This window comes from Macaca thibetana, chromosome 12 (genome assembly GCF_024542745.1).
Source record: "Macaca thibetana thibetana isolate TM-01 chromosome 12, ASM2454274v1, whole genome shotgun sequence".
NCBI classification, from domain to species: Eukaryota; Metazoa; Chordata; class Mammalia; order Primates; family Cercopithecidae; genus Macaca; species Macaca thibetana.
Window position 1 is genome coordinate 115,299,402 of NC_065589.1, and position 13,520 is coordinate 115,312,921.

The window sequence follows — 13,520 nt, forward strand, 5'->3', positions numbered from 1 at the left end:
TAGGAGCCTTCTGTTTTGTAAACTCCAATACCTGGGTTTCCTATTTCAGGTATAGGTAGAATCGAGATGACAGGAAACCAGAAGCCCCTGGCTGGGGCAGGGCGGTACCCTTGTTTCCCAGTGTCAAAACCGCGCCACCAGCAGGTGCGAGGGGTCCGCGGAGGTGACGGCAAGGAACTTTCTCCCCAGTTGTAAACCTTTCGCGGAGACTACCTCAGGATTCTCTCTGCTTCGCAGAGGCAGGGAAACCAGCTGGGACAGAGTTGAAGGCCCGGCTCCTATTGGTGGGTTCTCCAGCCACCCCCGGCTTCCGCCCACCCCCGCCCACTCCAGGTGCAGCTCATCTCCCGCCGCCGCTGGGTGGGGGAGGGGGCAACTCTCCAAGCACAAGCTGCGCTGGGTCACTCGGCCGCGCTGATTCCCAGCCCCCTGACAGTCGGTGGCACCCGGGACCGCTAAGAGAGGTGGTGGGAGGGACTGGTGAGGGGGAGCTAGACTGAGGGGTCCTGCTCTCTTTTACTCTTTCTACTGGAAAAGAGGGTCTACGGGGACTGCAGGCATAAGTGCCAGAGGTGGGCTGTTGCCCGCAGGAGGGACCAGGGTAGGACGACCTGGACCCCTCTCCTACCCTCCCCCAGCAGGCAGTACCCCCTCCACGCCCCCACCTGCCCGGTCCACGCCGAGCTCACTGACAACTCGTGCGCTCCCTGCCCTGGAGCTTCGACCCCCAGCGCCATGGAAGCCGCTAATCTTTCAGTGGCCACCGCCAGCGTTGCCCTTGCCCTGGGACCCAAGACTTGCAGCAGTAGCCCAAGCCCGAGCGGGATACTCAGTTCGACCCCGGGTAATGCCGTCCTGCCGGGTCGGGAGCCGCCCTTCTCTGTCTTCACGGTGCTGGTGGTGACGCTACTAGTGCTGCTGATCGCAGCCACTTTCCTGTGGAACCTGCTGGTTCTGGTCACCATCCTGCGGGTCCGTGCCTTCCATCGCGTGCCGCATAACTTGGTGGCCTCGACGGCCGTCTCGGACGTACTAGTGGCAGCGTTGGTGATGCCACTGAGCCTGGTGAGTGAGCTGTCTACCGGGCGACGTTGGCTACTGGGCCGGAGCCTGTGCCACGTGTGGATCTCCTTCGACGTGCTGTGCTGCACGGCCAGCATCTGGAACGTGGCGGCCATCGCCCTGGACCGCTACTGGACCATCACGCGCCATCTGCAGTACACGCTGCGCACCCGCCGCCGCGCCTCGGCGCTCATGATCGCGCTCACCTGGGCGCTGTCTGCGCTCATCGCCCTCGCGCCGCTGCTCTTTGGTTGGGGCGAGGTGTACGACGCTCGGCTCCAGCGCTTCCAGGTGAGCCAGGAACTCTCCTATGCCGTCTTCTCCACCTGCGGCGCCTTCTACCTGCCGCTTGGCGTGGTGCTATTCGTCTACTGGAAGATCTACAAGGCAGCCAAGTTTCGTTTCGGCCGCCGCGGGAGAGCTGTGCTGCCGTTGCCGGCCACCATGCAGGTGAGGGGTGGGCTGCGCAATGTTGCTTGGGGAAGGGTTTGCTAGAGAAGGAGGCAGCTTGACGAATGGGAGAGTGGGCGGAAGCTTGTACGATTGGAGCGCGCGCCTACCTGGGGCGCACGAGGAAAAGTTTGCCATCAGTTCTTCTGAAGTGTACACCGAGGGGCTAGTCACCGGCGCATCTGGCACGCAATCGGGGGCTTCGCCAGCTGCGTACTTGGTGCGCGCAGAGGAAAAGGTTTCACCATCTGCACATTAGGGAGCTCGATGTGACACCGACCCACGGCGCACGATATGGCCGGTGGGGCTTGTAGGTTCAGCCTGTCTCAGTAGCGATGAGGGCACACCCTGTTACCTGCACTATCTGTTGTTTTCCCCCTGAAACGCCCCCGTCCATGTGAGTCCTGGAGCCGCGACTTCCTGGTCCCAACTAGACCTAGAGGGGATGCAGTGGACTGGGAATTCGTCTTGCAGAAATTCCTGTGGCCAATCACGCCTTATTTTCTGTCTCTACGGTACCCCAGTCTATCCCCTGCAGTTCAGAGACTATTCCCCAACTCTATTAGCCAGCACCCTGCCAAGGGGAACAGTGAGGATTTTAAAATATAATAATCGGTGTCACTTTACTTTTCTTATCTCAACCCCAGAGCTATCCTCTAGTGATTTAGGAAAGAGAACCATGGATTCAAATCCCAGCTTGGGACATTGGGACAGTTGCTTAATATCTGTGGGTCTCATTTCTTCATCTTTAAACATGTTCATTCCTCATTCATAGGGCTCTTAGTGAGGATTACGTGAGATGAAGAATGTAGAGCCCCTTGCATAGTGGCTGGCATACACTGGGTGGCAGACTGGCTGGAGAAAGAAGGGGTTCAATAGGATATTGCCCGGCAATCCATAAGGAGCAGGAAGACAATGCTAGAAATGTAATGAGATGAGCAAAATTGCAATCGGCAGATCTTCTCTCACCGTATTTATTATTCTGTCTGAAGCTTTCTGCCTTTTGGCCAGGATCTAATAGGTGCTCAGCATCCTTCTCACTCTGGAAGCCTCAACTTTCTCTTTTGAGGGTCTCAGGTATTTGAATTAACATGCTCCCAGTCCTTTAGATTAACAGGATTTGTTGCCCTTTGCAGATACAATACATGGGGGAGGGAAGCGGTGCATAGAAGAGGAAAAAAAACAAGGAAAGTTTTTTGTTGCTAGTTTTGTTTTAATTTTGGAAAATTAACTCAGGTACTTAGGCTACCAGACAAATATATGCGATTTTAAAAGTAGGCCTTTTTTCTTCTTCATTAAATGGCAGAGGAATTTTGCAGCATAAAATAGGAATGTCAAGACTATAATTGGAAAGTGTTGGTGAGGGAGAGCTTTATTCAGAATTAATGATGTTCTTTGAAAGGTCCCTTGGAAATGCCTGGGGTGATTATAGCTTTTCTGTCTGATTGCCAAGGTAGGGCTGACTTTTAATAGCTGCATCAATCCAATGTGCAGTTAGAGAAATTACAGTGAAATGGACGCCGGAAAAGCTTGCCAAGCCTTATTTTATTTTAGTGTTCATTTTTGACAGCTCCCATTCAGGCAGGTGACATAAGGAAGAGGTGACTGGATGAGAGGCTGGACAATCTGGAGTGTCCGTTGGTGGATAGAGAGAGCACGGAGAGGCAGAGGAAGTACTAAAATGTAGCCACTCCCAGCAGGAGGACCTGGGGTAAGCCCTTCCCCACTTTGGGCCTCAACTACTCTAGCATGCCGTATTGTTCTAAGTCATGTCTAAGGGCCTCGAATCACAGGATGCTGAGATTGTAGATGGAGTAGTATTCAGTTGCATGCTGCTTCTTTGGGTCGCAGCAAGCCCTCACTCAAGCTTCTGGGTAATGTTCCTGAGTCCACATTGGCAAGCCTTCTGGCAACAAGACACCTAAACAAAAGTGTAAAACACTGTGCCAGGAATACTTTCTCTCTACTTTCCCCCACCTGCATCTTTCTACACTCCAGGGGAAATGAGTTGGATTGAGTTTAGGCTCTGCAAAGTGTCTGTACTGTTTGCTGTAGGGAACAGGAGTCTATATGAAGCTTGAAGGCCTCTGTTGATGAGGCTGTGTAAAACCTTCATCTTTTTCAGAATTCTGTGTCTAGGTCCCAACACTAAAGTATTATAAGAAAGGGGTCTTGGCCGGGCATGGTGGCTCACGCCTGTAATCCCAGCACTTTGGGAGACCGAGGGGGGTGGATCACGAGGTCAGGAGATCGAGACCATCCTGGCTAACATGGTGAAACCCCCTCTCTACTAAAAATACAAAAAATTAGCCGGGGGCGGTGGTGGGCGCCTGTAGTCCCAGCTACTCCAGAGGCTGAGGCAGGAGGATGGCGTGAACCCCAGAGGCAGAGCTTGCAGTGAGCCGAGACATCACGCCACTGCATTCCAACCTAGGCAACAAAGCAAGACTCTGTCTCAAAAAAAAAAAAAAAAAAAAAAAGGGGGGGTCTTATCAGAATGTACTTTTTGGGCAATGATTAATCCTTTGGGGCAAAATGCAGTTTTTGAAAGTTGAGAGGGAAAAAAAAATGTTTACTGAGTGAATTGTCTCTTCCAGACACATTTCTGATGCTTTACATTCACCCTTTCATTTCATTCCCACAATTCAGTAAAATTGGTATTAAGTCTGTATTAGTCAGGATAAGCTAAGGCATGCTGTGGTAACATGTAACCCCAAACCAGAAGTTTATTTCACTCTGACTTAAAGTTCAATGTGGGTCTGGTGGCCTACCTGCATAGCTCTCTTCCAGGCAGTCTCTCATGAATTTGGGCCATTTATCATTTTTAGCTATGCTGTCTTGCACATTTGCCTTCCCGATATACTGTGGGAGAAGATCTACATATGGAGATATACCAGCTTTTCACTGCCTTACCCTGAACTGGAAACATGTCACCACTATTTGCAGCCCATTGGCCAGCCATTGGCAGTGAATTGGAGCAGAACATGTGGCTATCTGGTGAGCACTGTCTTTGCCAAAAGGCCCTCATTTTACAGATGAGAAAACTGCAAGAGAAAACTGTGGTAAGGCACCACAAACCTAGTTCATCCAAAACCACACAGTTACTGGGTAGAGAGGCTGAAGGTTGTACCAGATCTAAGAATCACTGTTTTCAGCCAGGCACGGTGGCTCACGCCTGTAATCCCACGCTTTGAGTGGCCAAGGCAGGCAGATCACGAGGTCAAGAGATCGAGACCATCTTGGCCAACATGGTGAAACCCCATCTCTACTAAAAATACAAAAATTAACTGGGCATGGTGGCGCACACCTGTAGTCCCAGCTACTCGGGAGGCTGAGGCTGGAGAATCCCTTGAACCTGGGAGGCAGAGGTTACAGTGAGCTGAGATCGTGCCACTGCACTCTAGCCTGACGACAGAGCAAGGCTCCAACTCAAAAAAGAAAAAAAATCACTGTTTTCATTACTCTATGCTGTCTCCAGGGACTTGACTTCTGAGGCCTGCCCCTCTGCTCATGGGTGTCTCAGTTTGAGAGGAATGAGGCAGTCATAGCCCAGTCAAGGTGGGTCCCATGAAGCAGGATCTCAAAACTCTTCATGTGAACTCTCCTTTCCAGGAGAGCTGAACACAATTGAGCACAAAAGCCTTGCCTGCTTCTGTCAGGGGACAAGTTTAATTCCTGCCCTGGTGTCTTTTCTTTCAACATGTTAAATTGAGACTCTGAGCATCCCATGTACAGTATAATCTGCTCCCCACCCCAAAGCAACCCTCATGGGTTACAATTACTTCCTACTGCCCTTTGCCCTTTACTGTTTAGAAAAGAAGAAACATTATTTCTTTGGCTTTTAAAATGTGACATCAAAAGGGTTTTTTTTTTTTTTTGTTTTTTTTTTTTTTTTCTGTCTCTCTTTTCTTTGCTATTGCTTGTTTGACTTCTGTGTGCAATTTGATGCTGGGACCTAGTTATCCATCAGGCGTAGTCATACTATTGAGAACCAGAATTCTTTTAGGGACCCATAGAAATGTTTTAATTTCTTTTAAAATTAGAGGAAAAATGAATATAACACTAATGAATATATTATAATGAATCCAGTCTTGCTTATACTTGCTTATACTAGTCTTTAAATTAACATAATTTTAAGTATTTCTTAATGAAGGAAGGGATACATGAAGGCAAAGATGTCTAGGGACCACACAAATTATAATGAAACCTTGGTTAATATCTTGCCCTCATTCTTTTTTTTAATTGTACTATTGCCTTCTTTTAAAAGTTTTTAAATATATTTTTTAATAGCTTTTGGGCTACAAGTGGTTTCTGCTTACATGGATGAATTATATCGTGGTTAATTCTGAGATTTTAGTGCAGTTGTCACCAGACTAGTATCCCCTTCTAAGTCTCCAAAGCCCATTATATCACTCTGTATGCCTTTGCATATATTCATAGCTTAGCTCCCACTTATAAGTGAGAACATATGGTGCTTGGTTTTCCATTCCTGAGTTACTTCTCTTAGAATAATGGCCTCTTGCTTCGTCCAAGTTGCTGTGAAGACATTATTTCATTCCTTTTTATGGCCAAATAGTATTCCATGATGTGTATCACATTTTCTTTATCTCCTCATTCGTCGATGGGCACTTAGGTTGGTTCCATATCTTTGCAATTGTGAATTGGGCTCCTGCACTCATTCTTAATCCATACATACATATTGGGAGATAATGTACACAGTGGTTAAGAGCATGGGACTTGGAAACAAAGAGACGTGGGTTTCCATTTTTTCGACTGCCACTGATTAGCACTTCAGCCAAGTGACTTAATCTACACCTACAATTCTGCATATGTAAAATGGAAATATTACCACGTGTCTTATAATAATCTTGTGAAGAGCAAATGAGATTCTAGCATATGTGGAGTCCCTCAAATAGTAAACCATAAATAATAGCTACCGCATTACTTTCGTTATTTTTCTATTTCTCTTATAAATAATAAGAAAAGTATGATTTTATTTCTCTTATTGCTATTCCTTATAATCATAGGTAGATTATTTATTGCTTGTGTAGAAAATTATCCCACAGTTTAGTGGCTTAAAAGAACAAACATGTGTTAACTCACAGTTTCTGTGGGTTGGGCATTGGGAATGGCTTAGCTGGGTGGTTCTGACCTGACATCTCTTTTGGCTGTAGGCAAGATGTTGCATGGGGCTGCAGTCATTCGAAAGCTTGACTGGGGCTGGAAACTTTGCTTCCAAGATGGAGCACTCACATGCTTGTTGACAAGAGGCTTCAGATCCTTGAGAAAAGGACATCTCCAAAGGGCTATTTGGGTGGTACCACATGATAGCTGACTTTCCCCAGAGCAAGCCATCCAAGAGAGTGAAACAAGGAGGAAATTGCAGTGCCTTTTATGACAGTCTCAGAAGTCACATATGATTATTTTCTACTCATTAGCAGTGAGTCACTAAGTCCAGCTCACACTCAAGAAAAGAGGAATTAGGCTTCATCTTTGGGAGAAGTGTTTTCCAAAAAGTGTTGAATGTAGTGTTCAAAATTACTTGATTGACTTACTGATCTTATGTATCAGGCAATGTCCTCTGAGGTTTCTAAGAATGAATAAGCAGTTTCCTGATCCCAGTGGATTTTTAGTAGATTATAATTATAGAATTATGAATGCAATAAAGTCTTATAAGTGCTCTGCTAGAAAGCTGTCCAAAGTACAATGGTATTTGAAAGATTTAATAGTGTATGGGAAAGCACTATGTAAATTGTGAAGAGCAAAGTAAATGTGAGGTATTGAGCTTTAGGGTTTATGTCAACTTGGAGCATAGATTTTAGATAATGCTGTATTACAAAAATTTGACTCTCTAAGTCAAATATTTTTGTTGACATTTTGTTTGAACAATGACACACTGACGTAAAGGTTACGTGCAGTAGGCCCCGAGTGACCCAAAATCTGTACAGAGCCATTTATGTTTATATATTTATTTTAAACTGACAAATAATAATTGTATATATTTATGGGATACAATGTAATTTTTAAAAATTTTGTATTTTTAATTTTTGTGAGTATACAGTAGATTTATATTTTTATAGGGCACGTGAGATATTTTGATACAGGCATGCAATGTGCAATAATCACATCAAGGTATATGGGTTATCCATCACCTCAAACATTTATCCTTTTTTGTGTTACAAACAATCCAGACCAGGTGCGGTGGCTCATGCCTGTAATCCCAGCACTTTGGGAGGCCAGGGCGGCCAGATCACGAGGTCAAGAGATCGAGACAATCCTGGCCAACATGGTAAAACCCCATCTCTACTAAAAATGCAAAAGTTAGCTGGGTGTGGTGGTGCGTGCCTGTAGTTTCAGCTATTTGGGAGGCTGAGGCAGGAGAATTGCTTGAACATGGGAAGGCGGAGGTTGCAGTGAGCTGAGATCATGCCACTGCACTCCAGCCTGGCAACAGAGTGAGACTCTGTCTCAAAAAAAAAAAAAATCCAATTATACTATTTTAGTTATTTTTAAATGTACAATAAATTATTTTTTACTATATTCACCCTGTTGTACTATCAAATGCTAGATCATATTCATTCTATCTAACTGTATTTTTGTACCCATGAACCCTTCTCTCTTACCACCTCCCACTACCCTTCCTAGCCTCTAGTAGCTATCATTCAACTCTCTATCTCCATGAGTTCAACTGTTTAAATTTTTAGCTCCCACAAATAAGTGAGAACATGTGAAGTGTGTCTTTCTGTGCCTGGTTTATTTCACTTAACATGATGACTTCCTGTCCCATCCATGCTGTTATGATGGGATATCATTGTTTGTATGTATATACCACATTTTTTTTATCCTTCATCTATGAATGACCACTTAGGTTGTTTTCAAATCTTGGCTATTGTGAATAGCACTGAAATAAACATGGGAGTGCAGATACCTCTTCTATGTACTGATTTCTTCTCTTTTCAATATATGCCTGGCAGTGAGATTGCTGAATGATATGGTAGCTCTATTTTTAGTGTTTTGAAGACCCTTCAAACAGTTCTCCAGAGTGTCTATACTCATTTACATTCTCACCAACAGTGTACAAGGGTACCCTTTTCTCCACTTCCTCACCAGCATTTGTTATTGCCTATCTTTTGGATACAAACCATCCTAACTAGGGTGAAATGATATCTTATTGTAGTTTTGATTTGCATTTCTCTGATGAGCAATGATGTTGAGCACCTTTTAGTACACCTGTTTGCTATTTGTATGTCTTTTTTTGAGAAATGTCTATTCAAATATTTTACTCACTTTTTAATCAAATTATTTGATTTTTCTCTATAGAGTTATTTGAACCCGTTATATATTCTGGTTATTAATCCCTTGACACATGGATAGGTTGCAGATATTTTCTACCATTCTATGGGTTGTCTGTTTGTTGATTGTTTCCTTTGCTCTACAGAATCTTTTTAACTTGATGTGATCCCACTTGTCCATTTTTGCTTTGGTTGCCTGTACTTGTGGGGTATTACTCAAGAAACCTTTGCCATATCAAATGTTCTGGAGAGCTTCCCCAATGTTTTCTTGCAGTAGTTTCATAGTTTGAGGTCTTAGATTTAAGTCTTTAATCCATTTTGAATTGATTTTTACATATGACAAGAAGTAAGGGTCTAGTTTCATTCTTCTGCATACGGATATTCAGTTTTCCTAGCACCATTTATTGAAGAGACTGTCCTTTCCCCAGTGTATGTTCTTTGAACCTTTGTCAAAAATGAGTTTGCTGTAGATACATGGATTTTTTTCTGGATTCTCTATTTTGTTCCATTGGTCTTTGTGTCTGTTTTATGCCAGTACCATGCTTTGGGTTACTATAGCTTTGTAGTACAGTTTAAAGTCCAGTAATGTAATTCCTCCAGTTTTGTTGTTTTGTGTTTTTATATAAATTTTAGGATTGTTTTTTCTATTTCTGTAAAGAATGTTGTTGGTATTTTCATAAGGCTTGCATTGAACCTGTAGATTGCTTTAGGTAGTATGAACATTTTAACAATATTTATTCTTCCAATCAATGAACATGGAATACCTTTCCATTATATTGTGGAAATTTCTTTTTCTTTTTTTTTTCTTTTTTTGAGAAGGAGTCTCACCCTGTTGCCCAGGCTGGAGTACAGTGGCATGATCTCGGCTCACTGCAACCTCTGCCTCCTGGGTTCAAGTGATTCTCCTGCCTCAGCCTCTCAGGTAGCTGGGACTACATGTCATCTTCAATTTCTTTCATTAGCCTTTTATAGTTTTTATTCTAGAGATCCTTTACTTCTTTAATTCCTAGGTATTTAATTTATATGCAACTATTGTAAGTGGAATAACTTTTTAAATTTATTTTTTCAGATTATTTGCTATTGAAATATAGAAATGCTACTGATTTTTGTATGTTGATTTTGTATCTTGCAACTTTACTGAATTTGCTTTTTAGTTCCAATGGTTTTTCAGTGGAATCTTCAAGTTTTTCCAAATCTGCAAACAACGACAATGTAATTGGACTTCTTCCTTTCCAATTTGGATGCTCTTTATTTCTTCCTCTTGTCTGATTGCTCTAGCTAGGTCTTCCCATACTATGTTGAATAACAGCGGTGACAGTGTCCTTGTCATGGACACTGTCCTTGTCATGATCCAGTGTCCTTATCATGGACAATGTCCTTGTCATGTTCCAGATCTTAGAGGAAAGACTTTTAGTTTTTTCCCATTCAATATGATACCAGCAGTGTTTCTGTCTTTTATGGCTTTTATTGTGTTGAGATATGTTATTTTCTATACCTAATTTTTAAAGGGTTTTTATCATGAAAAGATGTTGAATTTTATCAAATGCTTTTTAAATATCAATTGAAATGATCGTATGGCTTTTGTCCTTCATTCTGTTGATATGATGTGTCACATTGACTGATTTGCAGATGTTGAGCCATTCTCGCATCCTGGGATAAATTCTGCTTGGTCATGATGAATGATATCTTTAATGTGTTATTGAATTTGATTTGCTAGTATTTTGTTGAGGACTTTTGCATCAACATTTATCAGGGATATTGGTCTATAGTTTTTTGTTTGTTTGTTTTAATGTGTGTTTGTCTGGTTTTGGTATCAAGATGATACTGCCCACCACAGAATGAGTTTGGAAGTATTCCTTCCTCCTTTTTTTTCAGAATAGTTAAAAAGTCGGTTTGGTATTAGTTCTTCTTTTAATGTTTGCTAAAATCCAGCAATGAAACCATTGGGTCCTGGGCTTTTCTTTGCTGGGAGACTTTTTATTATGGCTTTGTTCTTATTACTTGTTATTGATCTGTTCAAGTTTTGGATTCTTTATGGTTCAACCATGGTAGAAGGCTATCCATTTCTTCTAGGCTTTCCAATTTATTGGCATATAGTTGCTTATAGTAGCCTCTAATAATCCTTTGAATTTCTGTGCTCTCGGTTGTAATGCCCCCTTTTTCATCTCTGATCTTATTTATTTGGGTCTCCTCTCTTTTTCCTTTATCTGGTAAAGGTTTGTTGGCTTTGTTTATCTTTTCAAAAGACTAAGTCTTCATTTTCTTGATGTTTTTATTGTTTTCTTCATTTCAATTTCATTTATTTCTGGCTAGATCTTTATTGTTTATTTTCTTCTAATTTTGAGTGGGGTTTGCTCTTGCTTTTCTGGTTCTTTAAAATGCATCATTAGGGCTTTTTGTGAAAGTTTTTTTTTTTTTTTTCTTTTTTGATGTAGGCAATTACACCTATAAATTTTCCTCTTAATACTGCTTTCACTGTGTTTCATAGGTTTTGGTATATTGTGTTTCCATTATCATTTGTTAAATTTTTTTTTTTTTTTTTTCAGACAGAGTCTCACTCTTTCACTAGGCTGGAGCGCAATGGCGGGATCTCGGCTCACTGCAACTCCACCTCCCAGGTTCAAGAGATTTCCCTGCTTCAGCCTCCTGAGTAGCTGGGATTACAGGCATGCACCACCATGCCCAGCTAATTTTTGTACTTTTAGTAGAGACAGGGTATCACCATGTTGGCCAGGATTGTCTCGATCTTTTGACCTCGTGATCTGCCTGCTTCAGCCTCCCAAAGTGCTGGGATTACAGGCATGAGCCACCGCACCCAGGGTATAAATTTTTAAATTCCTTCGTAATTTCTTCATTGACCCACTGGTCATTTGGGAGCATATTGTTTAATTTCCATGTGTTTGCATAGTTTCCAAAATTTCTGTTATTGATTTCTAGTTTTATTCCATTATGGTCAGAGAGGATACGTAACATAATTTCATTTTTTAAAAAATTAATTAACACTTGCTTTGTGGCCTAACATACTGTTTATCCATGAGAATGATCCATGTACTAAGGAGAAAAATGTATATTCTGCAACTGTTGGATGAAATGTTCTGTAAATATCTGTTAGGTTCATTTGGTCTATAGCACAGGTTAAGTCCAAAGTTGGTTTGTTGATTTTCTGTCTGGATAATTTGTCCAATAATGAAAGTAGAATGTTGAAATCTCCAACTAATATTGTTTTGTGGTCTGTCTCTCTTTTTAGCTCTACTAATATCTGCTTTATGGATCTGAGTGGTCCAATGTTGGGAGCACATAGATTTATAATTGTTATATCTTCTTGCTGAATTGAACCCTTTATTTTATATAATGACCTTTTTGTCTCTTATAGTTTTTGTCTTGAAATCTATTTAGTTGCATATAAGTATAGCTACTCCTTTTTATTTGTGTTCCTTTATTTATTTATTTATTTATTTATTTATTTATTTGAGATGGAGTCTCACCCTGTCACCCAGGCTGCAATGCAATGGTGCAGTCTCGGCTCACTGCAACCTTCACCTCTTGGATTCAATTGATTCTCCTGCCTCAGACTCCTGAGTAACTGGGATTACAGGCATTGCCACCCCGCCTGGCTAATTTTCTGTATCTTTAGTAGAGACGTGGTTTCACCATAGTGGCCAGGCTGGTCTCGAACTCCTTACCTCATGATCCTCCCACCTCGGTTTCCCAAAGTGCTGGGATTACAGGCATGAGTCACTGTGACCGGCCTCCTCCTCCTCCTCCTCCTCCTTCTTCTTCTTTTTTTTTTTTTTTTTGGTTTCCATTTGCATGGGATATCTTTTTCCATTTCTTTATGTCTATGTGCGTCTTTATAGGTGAAGTGTATTTCTTGTGGGAAATAGATTGTTGGCTCCCGTGGTTTTTAAAAAATCATTCAGCCACTCAATCTCTTTTGATTGTAAAGTTTAGTTTATTTACATTCACTTATTATTGATAAGTGAAGACTTACTTCTGTCATTTTGTTACTTGTTTTCTGGTTGTTTTGTGGTCTCTTTTCCTTCCTTCTGGTCTTCCTTTTAGTGAAGGTGATTTTCTTTGGTGATATGTTTTAATTTCTTGCTTTTTATTTTTTGTGTTTGTGTTATGTGTTCTTTTACTTGAGGTTACCATGAGGCTTGCAAATAATATCTTATAACCCAATATTTTAAACTGATGGCAACTTAACACTGATTGCATAAGCAAACAAATAAGCAAAAAGAAAATGAATAAAAACTTTACACTTTAACTTTGTTCCCCTGCTTTTTAACTTTTGGTGTTTCTATTTATATTGTATGGTACTATGTCTTATAAAGTTGTCATAGTTTTTTTTTTTTTTTGGTTTATCTTTTAGTCTTTCTGCTCAAGATTGAGTCGTTTATACACCACAATTACAATGTTATAATATTCGGTGCTTTTCTATGTACTTACAATTACCAGTGAATTTTGTGCCTTTGGGTGATTTCTTATTGCTTATTAACCTACCTTCCTTCCTGCCTCCCTGCCTTTCTTTTCTCTCTCTCTCTCTTTTTTTTTTTTTTTTTTTTTTGAGGTGGAGTCTTGTTGTGTCACCAGGATGGAGTGCAGTATCTTGACTCTCTGCAACCCCCCACTCCTGGGTTTAAGCGATCCTCTTTTTTTTTTTTTTTTTTTTTTGAGACGGAGTCTCACTCTGTCCACCTTGCTGGAGTGCAGTGG

The 13,520-nt window shown here is 41.8% G+C and overlaps 1 protein-coding gene across 1 annotated transcript in view; it reads left to right on the plus strand.

Moving 5' to 3' along the window:
- Positions 1-735: 735 nt before the first annotated feature.
- Positions 736-13,520, plus strand: part of LOC126932644 (5-hydroxytryptamine receptor 5B-like) — a 40,867-nt gene continuing 28,082 nt past the window's right edge. Inside the window, 1 exon segment of the mRNA XM_050751716.1 lies at positions 736-1,512. Within this exon segment, the coding sequence (XP_050607673.1) occupies positions 736-1,512 (777 nt within the window).